This window comes from Corvus hawaiiensis, chromosome 13 (assembly GCF_020740725.1).
Source record: "Corvus hawaiiensis isolate bCorHaw1 chromosome 13, bCorHaw1.pri.cur, whole genome shotgun sequence".
NCBI classification, from domain to species: Eukaryota; Metazoa; Chordata; class Aves; order Passeriformes; family Corvidae; genus Corvus; species Corvus hawaiiensis.
The window spans coordinates 10,408,685-10,428,266 of record NC_063225.1 but is presented as its reverse complement, the minus strand read 5'-3'; the positions used below and the strand labels follow the sequence as shown (position 1 = coordinate 10,428,266).

General features: G+C 38.9%; 1 protein-coding gene across 4 annotated transcripts; it reads right to left on the bottom strand.

Moving 5' to 3' along the window:
- Nucleotides 1-76: 76 nt before the first annotated feature.
- On the bottom strand, nt 77-19,544 carry CLPX (caseinolytic mitochondrial matrix peptidase chaperone subunit X). Of its 4 annotated transcripts, none has more exons than XM_048317188.1 (14): nt 19,410-19,544; nt 15,657-15,817; nt 14,195-14,312; nt 9,716-9,870; nt 8,736-8,895; nt 7,516-7,557; nt 6,863-7,039; nt 5,536-5,700; nt 5,125-5,213; nt 4,438-4,602; nt 3,510-3,809; nt 3,289-3,381; nt 2,943-3,049; nt 77-1,905 (listed from the first exon to the last, which is right to left on the bottom strand). In XM_048317188.1, the coding sequence occupies exons 1-14, from the start codon at nt 19,477-19,479 to the stop codon at nt 1,815-1,817; spliced, it is 1,893 nt and encodes a 630-aa protein (XP_048173145.1). In that variant the 5' UTR covers nt 19,480-19,544; the 3' UTR covers nt 77-1,814. The 4 variants fall into 4 exon arrangements, with proteins under 4 accessions (XP_048173145.1, XP_048173146.1, XP_048173148.1 ...); XM_048317190.1 differs by having other exon boundaries at nt 1,819-1,905; nt 2,893-3,049; XM_048317189.1 differs by lacking the exon at nt 7,516-7,557.
- Nucleotides 19,545-19,582: the final 38 nt, after the last annotated feature.

Sequence of the window (19,582 nt, the reverse complement as noted above, 5' to 3'; positions counted from 1 at the left end):
GCCCCACTTAAGTTCCAAAAAGTACTCCTAAAACTTCCAAGATGTGGGGATGGCGTCAGGGATGACAACTCTCCGCTGCTTGAATATTCGCTTTTATTCAAACGCCAGAGGTGAAGTACAAACTGTAGTTACACGGCATTTTTGTTTCCTTAAAAACAGTTCTTGGTTACAGAATTCCAAGCAACTTTCAAAACTAAGTTGTTGAACAGTTTCACGTAAAATGTCGTGGTTTTTTCTATCTGTTTAAAAAAGGATTTGAATTAAAGGATTCAGAATTAAAAGCTGTTATATTTTTTTAATCTACAAAAAGGAAAGTGAGGATGCAGTTACAGATAGTCCACCACAGATTCCCAGTTCAAGGGGACCAAGCTTCTAGAAACATCCTCAACACCAAATGCAGCTTTCTCTGAATCATTAGTGGGTCATTTAACCTGAAAAAATCTGAAATCTCACGGGAAGTATCTGTTGCACCTGGCTACAACTGCATGTCACACTGCTGCTAGGGAAGAACACAAGTATTACATAAAATTTACATGACAAAAATTAATGACAAAAATAGGGTCAATATATTTTCAGTATGCTTTCCTGTCCTAAAACATCCAATAGACTGAAAAGAAGGATGAAAGTTTTATTTAAATTGTGTGAATTAAAGTTTTAGGGAAACTCAAGTCCACATTTTCACTGAAGGACAAAACAAAGTTGTAAGCGACAATTTTAATTCCTGAAACAAATCAAAAGCATACAGGTCCTTTAGTGTTTTTACAAAGACTTTTGTAAAGGATTGAATTAATTTGGTGGAGAACCGAAGAGGGAGGATTGCTTGCTGTGAGACTAAAAATCAAAGACAAACTCACAAGATGCAATACTAGCATTTGAGAATATAACTTAAAAAGCACTGTCATGTGAACAATCACTACTGATTACAGCAAAAATATTATACATTTACTTATTTCATCTCTTAACATTTTAAGATAGGTTGGGCAAATACCTGGCACCAAAAAATTGATGCATGATAGTTCCAATATGTTAAACAAAATGTACTATATTAGAACATTAATATTTAAAAATTTATGGTGACTTCTCATCGAAATTCAAATGGTTTTACCTCTTCCTAGGAATCTTGTTTACCCCTCTGGAAAACTAGCAAATAACTGATTTCACCTTCTTTCACAGTATCGAAGGTAACTATTGCTCTCAATGGAGATGTGAAGGGTATTATTCAATATTCAAATTACTGTAACAAACCAGTGTCACATTTTAGCAGAATCTCCCAAGAGTATCATAAAGTGTGTCCCAGTTTTTCCAAAAGGGCTTCCTCCCCCACCAATGTAACAAGTCACTCCAGCACCCGCTGGGTTTCACACACCAGCAGGACTCTAACACTGACCTGAACATAAACCCCCTGTGAGCCGTACCAGGAGCTAAGATAGTTTACTCACCCTCTACTAAATATTAATTTTGATTTCCCATTTGTAGAGTAACATTATTGTTAAATCTAACTATTGGCAGCACCCGCACTGCTGGTTTAGTTTCTGGCAAGGGCAGTGCGGGTGCTGCTGCATTTGCTATACATTTTAATTGAACAAGTGTAATATACAATTCATATTTTAACATTATGCCATCCCAGTCCACACTCTGTCCATCAAATCAATGTGATGCTGCTATAAAATACACAGTCTGATTTAGCTAATGAAGTTCCTCATCACGAATCGTATCCGAGACAGATCTGGTGCCTTTAGGATCAGGCTGAAGCCAGAGGCAATCGTAAGGAAAGAACCGAGTGAGCTTTTTGCGGGTGGAAGTTCTGACAGCGTTTAATGGTTTGCAGCATCTGCCTGTCGAGGCCAGCCTTCCTCCTCCACTCCAGAGTCATACTCCTCTTCTGACGAATCCTTAGTGGGAGCCCTAGGATTGAAAGGAATGATCAGATACCTTGGAAATTGGGGAAAAAAAAAAACAAGAGAGACTTTCCATAGCTTCTGACAAACATGTCACTTGCACAGTGCCCCATGGCAAAAGTTCTGACTTTCTGATCTGGAAATGCTGCTGTGCACATTTGCAGTGCCACCAGCACACAGTCTCATTAATTGAATTCAATTAACCTTCTGATTTTCAGTAAGTTGTTTGATTTAATCAATAAATTTGGTAGTTCTAGTGCTATACAAAATCACTTAAAGCAACCATCAGTGTAGTACTTTCCATTCCCTCCACCCATACCAGGCTGAGCCAAGCTTCAGGACAGACAAAGTGCTGTAAATGTACCTTAGTGGAGAAAGCCACTCAAACAACATTGTCAGTGGTAGAAACCAAGACACAGTTAGTAAATTTCAGACCTGAACTTTTTTAACCAGTTTTCACCTGACCCATTCCCTCTCATCTCCATCCTTCATTCACTAAAATCCTTGGTTTTTTTTTTTAATCCAGATTTGTGCAGTGCTTTCAACATTCCACATCGTTACCATAATCTTTACAACATCAAAATGATTGTTTTAACTAGAGTTCAGCAAATCAATAGATGTGCCTTTCTGTCTCTCCACTGCTGCAAGGGTAATGCAGAAAACCCTAGCAGCCCAGAGCTTGTATCAAAACCCCCACATCAGAGGTAAAAAGTAGGAGGAAAGAAACAGTTTCATTTCAGAAATTTCAGTACAGTCACAACTGAATTTCAAATTTTTCCTGTTAACTTAAAATTTACTTCTCTTTCTACGGGTATACATACACAAAAGTAACTTCACATATGTTTATTTTTAAATTTCTATTTAAAAACTGAAGTAATACAATTCCAAAGTCTCTAGGACAGAACAGGCACTAATTCAGCTGTGTACAATATACAAAAGCATTGAATCTTTTTTAGGTTGTGTGCATGGATTTGTGTTTATTCCATCAGAATACCTGTCTAGTTGTATTACTGGTCTGTTCTGCTACTTCTGTTACGGTTTTACCTAATGTATCCTGGCTCTTTTTTGCCTTCTACAACATCTTTGTCAACTTCCACACATACGATGTCAGAATTGGGTACTTCAAACATGGGCTCCAACAGCAGCTTTTCCTACAAGAAAATAGATGGGAAAATATTTCTGTATGCCCTCTTCTACAAGAGGGCAAGTAATTTTCAGAGCTAGAGAGTCTTCTTGAAAGAACTCTTGAATACTCACAGCTTTAGAAAGACTTACTGTATCCATGTAAGTACCAGAACTAACTGTGGTTTTGACAGGAAATGGTCATGATTAGGTCCATACACACATCCAAGAAGGTTCATTTACTGTTTATAAGACTTAATTTACTCACCATTATAGATCGAAGACCTCTGGCACCAGTTTTTCTGTCCAGGGCCAGTCTGGCTATAGCCTTCAATGCATCTTCAGTTACATTTAATTCACACTACACAGAGAAAAATGGGAAGTTCAGTTAATTATTTCATTTATGACTGTGTTGAGTACAAGCATTACTGAAAACAACATGTATTTATAAACAAGAATACCAGAGAGTCATCAAATAAAAAGTCAAACCTTATCCATGCTGAATAGTGCCTGGTACTGAGGAACCACAGCATTCCGTGGCTCCGTAAGAATCCGTACAAGGGTTTTCTCATCCAGGCTGTGCAGAGGAACCACAACAGGCAAACGTCCCACAAATTCGGGAATCATGCCAAACTCTATGAGATCCCTGGCTTCCACGTGGCGCAACAAGCGATCCTTCTCCTCAATATCTTCCTGTGGGTCAGACTCTCCACTTATATTGGCAAGATCAGCTGCTGCTGCAGCCCTTCTGCCTTTCCCCATGTTAGATGGTGTCCCAAACCCTAGGTACTGGAAGATAAACATGTTCTGCTTACAGAACTGCAATAACTGAGCTTTCTTTATGTAAATAAATCAGTTTCCACGAGTATTAAATAATCTGCAGTGACTGCTACATCATTACATACTAATTCAAGCTCAAGAAACTACTTAGCGTAAAATTAGACCTCTAGCACACAATCAGTTTCTTATAAAATTGAATTCCCTCAGTGAAGGATTAATACATCAGTACAAGAGCAATTTTTTCTTAAAATAAAGAAGGTTATCAACATATTCTGGCCGGTTTACAAGTACCAGTGACACTTCATAAGAAGCAAATGCAGGCAAGTTTGCTTACATGGGAAGCTACACAAATTAACATGAACAGTAACTTGAATTTCAGTCACTCCTTTAGTGTAGAAACAGGGAGCACATTCTGTCAGAACGCTGCAGCAAGAACCCTGTCCCAGACATTAATCTACAAAACAGTGAACTGCATGACCAGGTATTTCAAGATGAAGATGGCCTTTAGCACCACTTGCTGAAATAAAGAAATTTAGTGTGTTTACAAATATGTCAAGACAAATATGTCAAAGTCAGTATTGCAAACAGTAATTAAGATGATGATTTTTCCAGCTCAGATACAGCCTGATGCACTCACTTTTTCATTTTTTCTCCTGCTGATAATTCTGTCAAGACCATTAAAAGCACCAGAAGCTACAAACAGGATGTTTGTTGTGTCAACCTGCACCGTTTCTCCACGTAGTTTCCGAGAATTCTTTTCTGGAACATTTACTATTGTGCCTTCAAGTAATTTTAACAAGCCCTAAGAAGGAAAGAAGAAATAAGCAATAAAAAATTAACACTGTGTAGCATCATATAAGAGGGCACACCATGCTACGGTCATTTTCACAGATGCATTTTTTGCTCCCTTATGCCTTTATAGTAAGTGTCCAGAAAAGTCAGTTTTCCCTATGAGACAATCCCCCTAAGGACAAAAATGTTCCTTTAATGGGGCTCCCATGCACATTATGCATGTAATGATTAGCTGCTTTTAACAGTTTTGTTTAAGTGGGAAATGTTATCTGTTCTTGCCTGCATTATGAACTGGCTGTCTGAATGCTGAGAAGACATTTTTCAATTAAAACATTTCCACGAGGAAGTCTCAATTTGCTTTTGAGATGATGTTTTTAAAATTAAGAAATTCAAGAGGAAAGATGTGTCTTTTGAAGGTGAACAATTAAGAAACTGAAGAACTATGACTCCATAAATTCCCATGCTGTTTGACATGACAGGATCATACATCTTGTTTACTTAGGAAGTAAAATCACTCCATGGAAGTATTTACCTGTTGAACACCTTCTCCCCCAACGTCCCGTAACTGATGAATACCAGGAACACTGCCAATCTTATCTACCTCATCCAGAAAAACGATTCCTGCAGTTACAGAAAATGGGTTTAAAGACGACCCTACTTTTAAAGAGAAGCAAGAATTTACAGAAAATAACAACATTTGAGAGAGCAGCAGTCTGTTCTACTTCCGGACTGCAAAAATATGCAATTTTGTCCAATTATGGACAAAAACAAAACTACAAGAGCGCTACACTACACTTTGAGCTCTTTTCAGGTTTATTCTGTCTGATTTAAACTTTGAGTACATGCAGCAGGAACACCAATTTCAGGAATACTGGTGGTCTCAAAAGCTCAGAGCAGTTTGGCAAAATTAACACAGTCTCTGAAACACACATTAGAAGTTTACCTTGCTGAGCTTTTTCTACGTTGTAGTTGGCATCTTGCAGGAGTTTTGCGATGACAGATTCGATGTCTTCCCCAACATAGCCAGCTTGAGTCAAGGTGGTACAATCGCAGATAGCAAAAGGTACATCAAGGCATTTAGCCAGAGTCTGAGCCAGCAAGGTTTTACCTGATACAGCAAAAGCTGCATGTTAGAACTGCCACACATTTCTCTTCGAGCACACAAATCCAAGTATTTGGACAGGGACTTTTAACAAGGATGTATAGTAACAGGACAAAGGGGAATGGCTTAAAATTGAAAGAAGGCGGGTTTAGATGAGATATCGGGAAGAAATCCCTTCCTGTGAAGGTGGGGGAGGCCCTGGCACAGGCTGCCCAGAGAAGCTGTGGCTGCCCCATTCCTGGAAGTGTTCACGGCCAGGTTGGTCAGGGCTTGGAGCAACCTGGGACAGGGGAAGGTATCCCTGCCCATGGCAGGGGTGGAATGAGGGGAGCTTTAAGGTACCCTCCAACCCAAACCATTCTAGGATTTACCACAGGATCATTGTTACTCTTATTAGACATTCTGAATCATGCCAGCATCTTAATATAGGAACATTTTACAAAGGAGATAGCTTTCATAAGCAGTGGTTTTTACATTGGCAGGCTGTATTTCTGGTTTTAGTTTAATAATACACATTTAAGGCAGCTTGAAATGCATACAGTATCACAAATAAAATATCACACAATATAAAAACCATAATACATGTACTTGCAGAGTTTAAAGATTAAATAAATCAGTAGTCCTTTGCAGACACTCAGGGTGCAGTGCAAAGTCCAATTGCTCCTGCTTTGAAGTTGGGAAGAAACAGAATTAAAATATTGTTTAGTGAATGTTCTCCCAAAAAGTCTGCAAAATGCCATCACTTCAGCACAAACATTCCCAAGTCTTATGAACATACAAAATAATCTCTCTTTCCAACTCCCTGCAACTAATCTGTCCCAGAGGTGAAACAGCACTGTCTTAACTGCAGCATCTCAGCTTGCCACCTAAGCAGAGAAACTATAAATGCCTTTTATTTCAGCTTAGTCAAAGCGGCATCTTTTATTCAGTCAGTAAATACAGGCATTAAAAATAGAAAAAAAAAAAAACCACACAACTACAGCTTGCTCCTTTTTAAGGTCACTAGCTCAGCATGTTAACATGTCACAAAAGCACTGAAATCCAAGTTTGAAACTCACATTTAGGTTTTTTATAAACCAAGCTGAATAATCACAGAAGAGAGAAATCACTAATTAACAACAAATTCCATGGAAAAATAGGATGCCTATAAAAACATGCAGCTGTATACCTGATCCAGTTGGTCCAAGCAGCAAAATATTACTTTTTTCAAGTTTAATGTCATCATTGGGTGAATCTAGTACTTCTCCTCCCCGTTTCTCCTGAGGTATCTGCTGGTTCATTTGTTGCTGCATTGATGCTCCCAAAGCATTACCATGTGGACTGATTCCAGCAATCTGCAGGAGTTCTGAAGAGAACAATAACAGTACTGTTTGAGTACCAACAAGGTCTGTCATTACCTTAAACACACAATAACAGCTTGGTTCTTTTGCAAATCTAGAATTCTACCTGTACAGAAGCTTACAGAGAGGACTGCAACAGAAATACAGCACAATTATTACACATACGGGAGTTCCAACCATGCTTTTGCACAGGCATATAGGAAAAGAATTTCCAAAGGCACAGTGGATTACCTAAAAACATTCCTCTGCATTAAAAGCAAGAGAAATTTTCAGTCCTTACAAATGTACTCATTTTAACTGTAATTTCTCATATATTTTTTCACATATGAGAAGAAATAAACCCAAGCTGTTGATTATCATGATGAAAAAGTACAAGAACTGGACTTCACCCAGCATTTCAAACAAGCAGTCACTAAAGACTGTTCTGCATATCATAAGAGTAGGTATTGCAGAGGAGGACATGAGGAGAGGGTTCACTTACTTGTAAATCTGTACTCATCCTCCCGTCTTCTGATTTCTAATTCTAAGAGAGAGGATGAAAACAGTAATAAAAATGTAAGTTTATAAAAGCTTATAGATTCTCCACCTCTTGCCCTCTTCTGAATACATCTTATTGCTGTCTATGAATGTATTTCTAACAAGAAATCCCCACCAGAGCTATTTTTTATTACTGTCAAAATTAACCCAAAACCCAACCTGCATGATTTTAAAACGCCAGCAAGCTTTCTACTTCTTAAAACATTAACAATCTATTACCTCTGATTAGATTTTCACTTTAGAACCAATTATAGAAGGAAAAAAGTACAATAACAATTTTGGTTTGAAAAGGCTTCCTTAAACTCTCCCTGAGTGTTACATTGTAAGACTTTGTTATAGGACAGAACTCTGAAATATGTAAACCTTCACTGTCAGTCTCTCTGGGTATGGACCATGTTATCTCCCTGGGGAGGGTCAGAACTTCCTAGTGCCAGGTACACAACTGCTCTCTTACCATTACCAGAACAGTGCTACTAATGTTCCCTCCTCAGTTAAAAGACTTAAAATTCAAAAAGCAAAGAAGATTTCTGTTTGCTTAACATGGTAACTTCTGCAAGACAGAACAAAGCACCTTAAAAAAAACCCACCCAAGGTACGCTTTTGAGTCAGAGATGGTAACTTAATCCTGCTTCTAAAAATAAATTAGATCAACATAGCTACACACTTGCTCAGCAGCAAAAGTACTGCCAAGAGTAACTCCATCTACACCTGCTAGATATGGAACAATACTGTGGTGACCAGCAGATGCTGCCAGCAGAAGCAAGGGAAGTTAGAAGTCTAAGTACTCATCAATTTACCTATGCAAAATATCACCTTCCTGATCTGCATTGTTGCTTGCAGATTAAGCAGCAGATTTACTGTTAAGCAGTAAATGAGATTAGAAAGAAAAATTTAGGAAGCTCACTTTAGAAAGTTAAAGGAGAATACCCCATAACATGTATCAGTAAAAAAGGCTAAACATATGGTAAGCACCATAAACCTTCTGACTGCCATTTAAATAAATCACAGAAGTTCACAATGAAAGTTATATTTAGTAGAAATTCCTTTACATCATTTCAGTTATAGAACATCTAGTGTCAGGGTAAAACCTTCCTTGGATTTCTTAAGTTAGGGCCCTGAAATGGTGATTTATTTGACCAGAAAAATACCAAATATCATACAAACCTCTTGGTGTTAAAGAAGTCTGTTTCTCAACTTCTGCTTGCTGTCTCAGGTTAGATGGGATATTATTGTAGATTCTCTTGTAATGATTATACACAGCAACTGAAAGCACCTTCTTGGCAAAACACTGACCAACAACGTATTTGTCGAGGTAGTTGTAAATCTGAAAAATAGCTTAATCTTAGTAACACTTCTAAAGCACCTTGCAGCAGAAAAGCAAAAATAGTATATTGTGCCAAAGATGGACTTTGGTCTAAATAGTTACAGACCTGAGAAACAGAAACCAGCATCTAAAATACAAAACATATTCCTTTTGATAAATTTACTTTAAAAACACAGTGCTCACGCACTCATATTGTGCCTGTCAGTTCTGCCCCACTAATACATAAATCAGTTGCCCTTTTCATCCAAATTTTTAAGAGGAACAGAAATTTTAAGAACACTTAATTTCTTAAAAGAGGCCTATCAGAGCCATGTGCAGGTTCAGAAATCATTACAGTCCACCAGGAACTGAGAAACATAAAAGGCTTCCTCACTATTCTCTACAAGGAAACCAAATGACTTCAGAAGGATCATGGCCACAAGTTAATCAGCTACAGCTCTCACCCAAAACCACAGCAAATAAAAGGCCCTGCAGCTACAGAAAGAAGCTGCTAAAATAAGGATACAGAATGCAAGGCCATAGTGAGAAAAAATAGATAATATGGTTGGTGAGGGATGAGGTCAGCCTCAAGGTCAAAGGAGAAAATGAAGTCACAAGACAAAGACAGAGGAAAACAAGCTCAAATACCTTTATTGGATCTACTTGCTCCATTTATCAGCGCTCTGCTGGGTCACAAAGCTCACAAAGTTTAATCTTGAGCTAATCATCTTTATTGTTTGTTGCTCTGTCCCAGGAGCCCTTTACACACCTGATGCAGATTAAGGGAAGCATTTCACCATGCTGCAACACAAGGGGACACTGGGTGGAATTAAAAACATACCTTTTTCGGTGGAGGTGGTGGCTTCTGCTGGAATGCCAATTTCACAGCTTCTGCTGCTGACTCGGGCTCTTTAATGATGCTCTTTTTTGTGTCTGCCTCTGACAGGACAACAAAAAAGTGGTGACACTTTTCACACTTCACAAAACGGGTGGAAGCTGCAGAAAAAGTCAAACAAAACAGTAAGAGGAATTGCTTCTGCCCGAGTTTATCACACAGGACAAGCACTGTAAGACAGCACAACCACTCTGTGTTTACACAACACTTCTCCCTCACTTACCTTACAACATTTAAAAGCAATTATTGGCCTATGAAATTTAACACAGAGGGAACACAATTTGCCCCAAAGAAATACAATTCTGGGCAGCAACCAGACAATGGATTAAATACAAAACTTTTTGATACTTATCCAGTAGCACCACACTTAGGAGAGGAAACTCTGCACTTCTGAGAGAGACAAAATTAATGAAGGTTTTAGCTATGCAGGAAATGCTCCTAACTCAAACTAACAGTTTAAGTGCAGGGAAGCAATCTAGAACATCAAAGACAGCATTACAGGAGGGCTCTGGCAGCTCCTGCTCTCTGCATCCCACTGGCTTTGGAACACTGTGGATCAGGCCCGAGTCACCTAAGCCCAGGACACCAAGCACAGTGGGGTCACCCAAAGGGCTCATCCCAACAAGAGGCAGCTGTGGTATGCAACAGATCATGAGGACTTTGATGTTTTGCAAGATCTTCTGCTTGTTTATTTTACTGTTAAGACTAGAACAAATTTCTTTCAAATACCAAAAGCTAAACCCTCCTACCGCTGGCCTTGTGAACTATGTCTCAAGAAATCTGCAAAGGTTGGTTTCATAAGCCTGAAAATGAGAACCTTCATTGCTTTTCCTTCGGCAAAGCAAACTTGAAATAATAAAAACAGACAGTAGAGAAGAATAATAAAAGTAATTCAGAATAGATCCTTTCTAGCCATACTACTATGCTATTAAATGCAAATCACAAGCAATAGGATAGATTTAAAGGAAATATACTAGTAAATGTATTTAATTAAAAGTAAAGTAAATGTAGAAAAACAACCCCATGAAAAACTCCAATATCAGAATTTCTGAAATCATAAAAAGTTTTTAGAAAATGGCTTGAACACTGTAGCACGATCTGACTGTAACAACACCCTCTAGCAATAAACAAGCTGCTTATTTATAACTTGTTGTCTCCCATAGGACTGGCATCAGCAAACGAGGAGTGGGTGGGGTTTTTCTTACCATTAATCCCACTTTATACCTGGATAAGCAAGACCAACAGATCACTTTAAGAATATAGTAACTAATACTGTGACCAACACAGCTTTATTAACTTTACTTGAAAGAAATTTTGTGCAACAGCCTGAAAACTCTCCTAGCAACCTTCCAAATTACTGTTATCTCCCTGATGGGAATGTGATGGAGATCCACTTGCACGAACCCATTCCTGTTACATAACTATTATTTAGCAACAATATTGTCAGGGAAAAAAACAACCCAGCCTTTCTCCCAGGGCTCACTCAAAACACCTGTGATATCCGTGATGACTACAGTGCCACGAGGCTGTTCTCCTTCCTTATACAACACTTATTTAGGATAGAAGAGCCATGAGAATGGTTGTTCCCTTTATAGATCCACATGAATGATTAAAACCCCCCAGAAAATAAGGAATGGGTTTTAAGAGTACTATAGGGCATTTTTAAAACATCACTAAAAAAAAATGAGTACACTATTGAGTTGCAGGCAACTTTGCTAATCCTAAATACTGGCATGTTTTCATATGTTCTTTTAGCAAACACATAAAAGCACAGCAAAGAACACCCATGTCAAATTACCCCCCCGTCATTAAGATGTCTGCAAATATTTACAGTGCGCCAAAATGCAAGTCAAGTGTTGTTTTTAATCATACAACATTGCCACAGAGGCTGCATTAGCAAAGGGATTTCTAAAGTCTGTGTGAGTTGACCTCGCCAAAAAGAAATGCCAGGTTTTTTACAAAACATACAGGAAACAAAAACAACCAGAGGATTAAACTTCAAAAGACTTGTAGGGTTGAGATAATGGGCTACTATCAAACTGCTTTAAGGTAAAAAAAAAAACTCCCAACCAAACCAGGAAAAAGAAAGCAAGGAAACTTCCAAGTATGTACAGTAGCAGGGAAGTCTTGCTCTGGAGGATGGAGTAACCCAATGACATCAGGTGGAGACAGTAAAAGGAGCAACCAGATAAGGCTTCTTACGTCAATCAGCTTTACAGCTGTTGGATTTCACTCCACATCTGAGGATCAAGTCTTATTCCACTGATCACAAACTCTCCTTACAGACTTTCACAACCCAAAACAATACAGGAACTGCTGAGAAAGTAGGTCAAAGCAAAATGACGTTTTGTTTGCCTCATGCTTTCCCTTCATTGTTAATTACTGGAAAACCACTGCCAAGCAAATCTTTCTGCAAGATTTGCAGACACAGAGTGAAGCTCCATCAAAAACAAACTCCACTGGAAAACCAGCCAGTCACACTATCACTCAATGGCAATTAATTTTCTAATGAATGTGGCTTTTATTCAGTATTGTGTTTCCCTACTTCTCTCAAAATGACTGAAAACCTAATATTTAAACTGAAACAAATACTAATTGCATGTTTTCCTTTGGTTTTAGTTATTTATTTAAGGCTCTGCAGGTTGGCAATTCAAACCAGAACTGTGCAAATTTATCATTTTTCCTGACTAAGCAACAACAAAGGCTTATCCAAAAAAATCAACTTACAATAGGCTTAATACAACTTGCAACCCATTCATTTTGAGCAGAATGGGACAGATTTCTTTTCCTTAGTTTTTGTTTTCTTTTTTCAAATAATCTTTAAGATAACTAGAACTTCTGTTTTCCAGCTGCTTTATACAGTGCGGTTGGGAAGCAGTGTGCTCAAATTTACAGACTAAACCAGAATAACACAGGTCCAGAGGAAACTTCGCCAGAACTCACAGGAGCTTCGGAAAAATGTGGGTTTCCAGTCCCAAGCTGTTTACAGAACCTGTGTTAATTCTCACGCTCAACTCAAGTGGATTCACTACTTGTGAATTTTAGATTGCATGTATCAAGATATGTTCTCCCATAGTGTTGGCATGAATAAATCCTGTTCCCAAGGAAGTTTCCAAGCATGTTTAAGTGTTCCCAGCAACACTGACAAAACACTAAATCACATCTCTGCTTTCAGGGATCATTCTGGGACAATGCTTGAATGGTATTTCCAGATAAAAGCACAAACTGCAGTACCAAGGCAAACACCAGTGAAGTGAGAGTTTCAAAAACATCTCTGCCTACTCGTGAATCATAAGAAGGTAAATAAACTTAAAAATCCTTCCACTGTTTCCAACCACGCCTAGTCCAGGGAGAGACCACACTGAACACCAGACAGGATCATATTTCTAGTTCCAGAAACTAGTGCCAGGTTTTGCAGAATACCTTGTTGCCTATAGTTTCAAACAAACCAGAAAAACAACCTTATTTCTAGGGGGAAAAAAGTAACTGAGGACTGATCCTTTTATCTAACATAAAGAAATATATTGTTATTATTATAGAACTGTCTTGTAATTCATAACACTTGATCATTTAAAATCCTATTTTATATGAGTAGCAGCAAATAACAGCACATCCACTCATTATTTTTGCCAGCTGTGATATTAACAACTGCTGACCTTGTCTTAAGCCTCTTAGTGCACAAGTCTGATCATGACTTGATACTTCCTCCTTAAGCTCCACCAACAATGGGTATTTGCTTTCTGACAACTGTTTTCTAAGCTAGTCTCATTAGTGCTGAAATGAGGTATGAAATGTCTTCAGGTCAGATAGAACCTAAAGGATAACTGGCCTTAATTGGGATTACACTTCCAAAAAAAAAAAAAAGAAAAAAAAAAGTAGCAATTGCTGCTGGAGAACAGGCATTCTGGATTTTCTAGCTGGACTTTCCAGTCTTCTGTTTGGAATGTATTGTAGCTCTGACTTTGCCATAGAAGACTGTTCTAGTAAGCCATCTGTCAGATACTAATTCCTCTGCTGGATAAGCACTTTGGTTACAGTAAATGCAGGATTAAACTTTTATTATTTAAGAAAGAAAGGACAGACATTACAAACCTATATAATTAAGCATATATTTATATAATAGACAGATAGAAGTACCAGTAGTTAAAGTGCTATTTTTAATGCATGATATACAATTAATTATTTTTAAAATACTCACAGATGCAATGTGAATTCCACTACCACATTCATACACACCATGGGAACTACTCAGAGACAATACCCACAGAGACAATAAATGGTTACACCAACAAGGCCAAACTAAGCATAACAAAATTTCTGACATCATATAATTAGGTAGGCTAAAACTTCCCTATCAGGACTATGTTAAATGATAAAGTCACTTCTGTGCCTATTAAAGAAAGGGAAGTTTTAATGAAAACTTACACACAAAGGTCTCCACGTGTGTGCACAAGTCCCCACACTTCGGGCAGCGCAGTTGGTTCCCTCCTTTCCCAGAGCTTCCAGAGCTTGACTTTTTACCTCCACCCTCACCAACAGATTTCTGAAAGAGATTTCCAGACAATTAGCCCCAAACAATGGAGCTGGTAAAGTAGGCATTTAGCAGTGTGCTCATGGAATCAAATAATTTGAATTTTGCAATAGCTGAATGACAAAGTAGCTGTTGCCAGGATTTTTTAAAGGCTTTGAAAACTTAGAAGAACGTGACAAACACTTGGAAGTGTACACACATCTGCATTTCCTAGGTCTGCCAGTTTTGGATGCCCACGGAAGAGGTATCCCATACCTGAATTAGAGCTGCTTGACTGGCATTAGAACAGTAACAAGCTGTGTCAAGAATGTTTTAATAGTGTATTTTAATGTTTTAATGCCAGACAAGAAAACAAATGGTATTTAAAGAGTATTTTATTATCTCAACTGCATGGATTCTAAGGGTTTATGAAGCCACAGCTCCTCTCACTTCCTTGACAGGTGTAGCAATCTACTCTAGATGAAGCATCTCAAAGTGCTTGGAAATACTGTATTTTTTACTTGCATCTCTTCTATGCCTTCATACTTGGATTAATAAAAGTTATTATATTTTAGGAAACAGTAAAAAACTCTCTTCCCTTTTTAAAGGCAGTTCCCCATTTTTTAAACCTTTCTTGCCTACTGATTTCTCCTCACAACCCTTCTCAAGAAAAAAAACACTATTAAATTTTTAGGGTTTTTTTTTAAAGTTTAATTGCACCTTCAGAACACACCTGTGTCATCTGGACAGTTCCTCAGGTTCACAACACACCATACTAAGGCAAAGTTATTGCCTGTGAACTCTCAAAATGTTATTTGCTGACTAAAGAGCAGTTTTATTCTCAGGTAATCATTTATCTGAAGAAGCTGTTTATTAACTATAATTATAGAGAATGACTAGGATAAAAATAGACTACAACTGACTAACAAGAGGTGATCGATCTCATGTCCTCGCTGACTTGTCTTACTTAACACAAATCAGTTCTAAACCCAGAGACATTTAAAATGTACTTAGTTTGAAAAAGCCTACTTGGGAGCAGCAGGCTTTTGAAGGAGAATAGCTCTGATTACTACTTTTTCATGAGATCCTGAAACCTATTCTTGATTTATGACATCCAATAAAGTTTTCAAGTGTCCTCTTACACTGAGCAAAAAAATCTATAAAACTGGGAAAAGCACTGTGAGACATTTATAAGGTTTGCCTCCTAATAAATTCACAATACAGTTTATTTTTTCTTCACTGCAGCAATTTGAAGGGTTAGAAATGTCAAGAGTTGGCCAACATTTAAAGATCAACCTAATTTTAAGTTAAAAAAATATAAAAAATTTAAGGAACATTTTACATCAACGACTGAAACCCTGAGTGTGTGGAAATTACCTTGCTTCCATCTCCAGAACCATCCTTGCTTGCACCATCCTTTGAAGCAAAATATGCTGGTGTTTCTGAAAAGTTTCTAAGAGGAATTCGTTTTAGGGAACAAGTTTCAAAAGTCCCAAGTTTTCCTAAAACGGGGATGCGTGTACGACCGCAAGTAATACCTAAAAAAAAAAAAAAAACCCAAAAAAAAGAAAAAAAAGAAAGGTAAATATTAAAAATACTCCCGTTTTGATTCCATTGCCACCAAATCTCAGAAGTTATTTACTTTAAGTGGCCCTTAAAGGTTTTGGCAACAGAATTCAGCTTTGAACATCCACATTTCAGTCATCAAAGTAAATTATCTTCACCACCTTAATGTTCATCTCATTAAAAGCTGCCTGGGTTTTCCAAAAACGACCCCCAAAGTAATTCCAGGTCCTCTGATATCAGACAATTGAGAATCCCATTGTGGCATGAAATAGGGAACATCCCAGTTATGAAACTGATCCTCAGAATCACAAACACAATCAACTTACAGCTCTTATTGTGAAATCATTCAACCCCCAAAATAAGAGAGACTTCTGAAGACTCTCTTTATTATAAAAAAATCACGTGTTTCAGACTCAATGACTGCGCGTCTGGATTTGGCTTTCACTTGGGAACTCCACTAAAAATTAGTTTCCAGGAATTTGAGGCACCTCTTGGCAACAGAATCCGTGCTGAGAAGAACTGAGAAGCCATGTCCTATTTGGCACTCACCGTCAGGCCGGCACAGGCAAACTCAGCATAATCTTAACTTTGCTGAAATACCTTATTGCCAACATGAAAAAAGAACCTCATTGAGGAACTAAACAGCCTTTTCCTCCTCTTGCAACATGGGCAGGATTGCATTTCATGGCTGGGTACGATGTGAGCCAGCATATGTTGTGCTTGTGATTTCAACATCAACAACAGCCTGGAATCCATATCTCATCTCTCACATTTAAAGTGGCAAATTTCTCACTTGCTCTCTGGTTTTGATAAGGACTCTGTGCCTTACTGACAGCAGAGCTATACAGCAACAATAGCAATTACAAACTTGCTGGTAATACACAGTTTTATTGTTGTGGGGAGGAGAGAATACTATGGAAAATCCAAAAACTCTTAAAAAAATAAGAAAAAGTAGAAATGGCAAGAGGAGTGCAGCTTATTTGCTCTGAAAGAGGAAATAACAATAACAAAGAGCTGGAAACTTAGCTGAAAGAGGATACTCAGAAAATTCTCCTTGTTACTATAACAAGAACGGAGAAAAATAAAGAAGAGGAATCTAAATTTACCAGGAAAACTCCTACAGGCCTCTGCAAAGTCACAATGAAGATGACAGTGTCAAATGAGATTTGAAGCTGGTTTATTAACTTACATGCTGCTTAAAATTCCTGAACCTGAAGATGACTTGCAGCTATTTTTAACATAACTAAAAATTAATCTTTTAAAAATCTCTCACAGCATTGCTTCTGTCTGTAAACGTGAGGGAGGAAGAACAATCAATGAGCTTCCCCATTTTAAATTCCTCTGTTGAGTGCCACTGCAACACATTTTAGATTACACAGGATAAGCTATGAAAACATCACAGAAAACTTGAAAACACTGGCTGGCTCTCAGAAGCAGTTGTGTCTTTGAATGTGCAGAGAACTCTGATGACTCCGTGTGCCAAGTGCACTTGTCAGTAAAGAACAAGCTTTGGTGAGTGTTCACAATGCAATAGCTGTTCTGAGCAGTCTTGGAGACTCATTCCTCATAGATGGTTCCTTTACTGAGTTTTGGTTTAGAAGACCCCTTAAAATAAAATAATCACCTCACCTCCCTTGAACAAAACCTGAAGTCACACAACTTTCCTTTCAAGACAAGGAGATTTGGCCTGTGGAAAAAGGCTGAAGCACTAACACAAAAGCTCAAACATTTCAGAGTCCTCCTTTTAATTCGGATTGCTCTTATGAGACAGAAAATGCACTGAGAACTGTATGGGATGAACTGTGAAACCTTACACAGCACTGGGTACTGAGCTGTGAAAACTAAACCAGAAAAAAAAAGTATTACTGCTACATCAGCTTGTGGCTAAGCATAAAAAGCCTCACGTGCTTATCGTGAGGTCTGAGTGGTGTTTTTTTAACAAAACATCATTGTATAATTACACAATGAAGCAGTAAGAAAGTTATCACTGCTACTTCCTTGCGTCAATAAGCCCAGAGGGAGATTTTCAGGAGAAATCAACATTTCAGTCCAATGCCTGGCAGCTGCCACTGAACGATCCAGATACTGATAAATGTTCCAATATGTAACAGCTGGCAGGATTTGTTCACACACACCTGGCAGTGGTGGCTCAGGTGGGTTTTTTTTTTTTGGAGCACTAAATTCAAAGGACGTGTTCCTAACGCTGCTGGCAGCAATGGAACCAATCCAGCACGTTTGGATTTGTGCATTAAGAAACAATGGGAAGCTCCTTAACATCATATTAACCTTTAATTGATACTTGATGAAATAAATAGTGAGTTCCGGGCCAAGCCTGGGGGATCTTGGAGGCATCTACTGCTCAGGAAAGTGACAGAGAGACTGTGACAAACTGTAACTGTCCCACATAACACTCGACTGACTACATTGATCTGTGCACTCAGAACTCTCTCAAGTTTGCACCACCCAGCCATAGCAAAGGAAGCACCTGGCAGAAGACATAATGTAATAGAAAAAATACACTAAAATAGGATACATTTATTTTTAAACAACTTCCATTGAAGGCTGATGGATAAATAGTTGTATTACTTTATCTGCATTTTAGTCTCATTTGCTCTTTTATATAAGCCTTTTGAATCTTAGTTCTGACCAAAAAACACACAAATTTTAAAAAAAGATAATTCTGAAATAAATTCAAAATAATACTTGCTTTAAAGTTTATTGTTTCAGGGGATTGCATAAAGCCAGACAAGCTGGACTTGAAAGTACAGGTTTGAACTTTTCAGCACAGGTGATATCTGAGATATAAATGCAAAGGCATCTACAAAGAGTTAACTCACCTCTTAAAGGCAGTAAATGATCTCTGACTCATCGGGCTATTACTGAGGGTACAGTAATTGCAGATATTGTCACAACTGTGGCAACAGAGGGATTTTCAGCACAATTTGGGGGTGCTCTACCTTTCACTCAAAGCAGCACATGGTTTGTCTGCTCTCAGTACCCTCAAGAAAACCGTGAGAAGAACAAAGACAGTAAAAAAGTAACAGCCTCCCACCACTTCAACTTCCAGTGAGTGGTTTGCACAGTCTCGTCCTTCTACCAAGTCGGAAAAAATTAATTTTGCTAACTAAGCCCATCTTTATAAGAAATATTCCAAGTTTAAGCTACAACGAAGGTAGGCTTTTAATCAGTTAACGTAATTAAGCCATTTTAAAGCAAATTAAACACATTTACTCGCACTGCGGAGTAACACACCCTGGCCGACAGCTGCTGAGCATCGCTCCTGTTGAAATGAACTATTCTCGCATTACATTTCCCCATGGCGAGGGCAAATTCTCCGATACTTCACACCACGCAGCACTGCCCTTACCCCCGACACTCGCACCGCGCGGGTGAGCCCAGCAAACGGTTAAAGGCAGGAAAAAAGAGGCAAAGGCCGCCGTGCCCCGCCGCTGTCACAGCGCGATAAGGGCAGCGGCGGGGCCGGGCCCCCCTCAGGGCCGCGGGCCGAAGGGCCTGACCCCGCCGGGCCCGGTGAAGGAAGGCCGGCGGCCCGAGCGCGGTTACCTCTGCGGGCGGAGGGCAGCGTGGAGCCGAAGAGGCGGGCAGCGGCAGCGCAGCTGTGGCAGGCGGACATGGTGCAGCGGCCGCGGGCCCGGCCGGCTCCCCCCGCCGACAAGGCCTCGCTGGCGGCGGTCCGGCCCCGCCCGCCCCGGTAACGCCCCCGTGACGGCACCGCG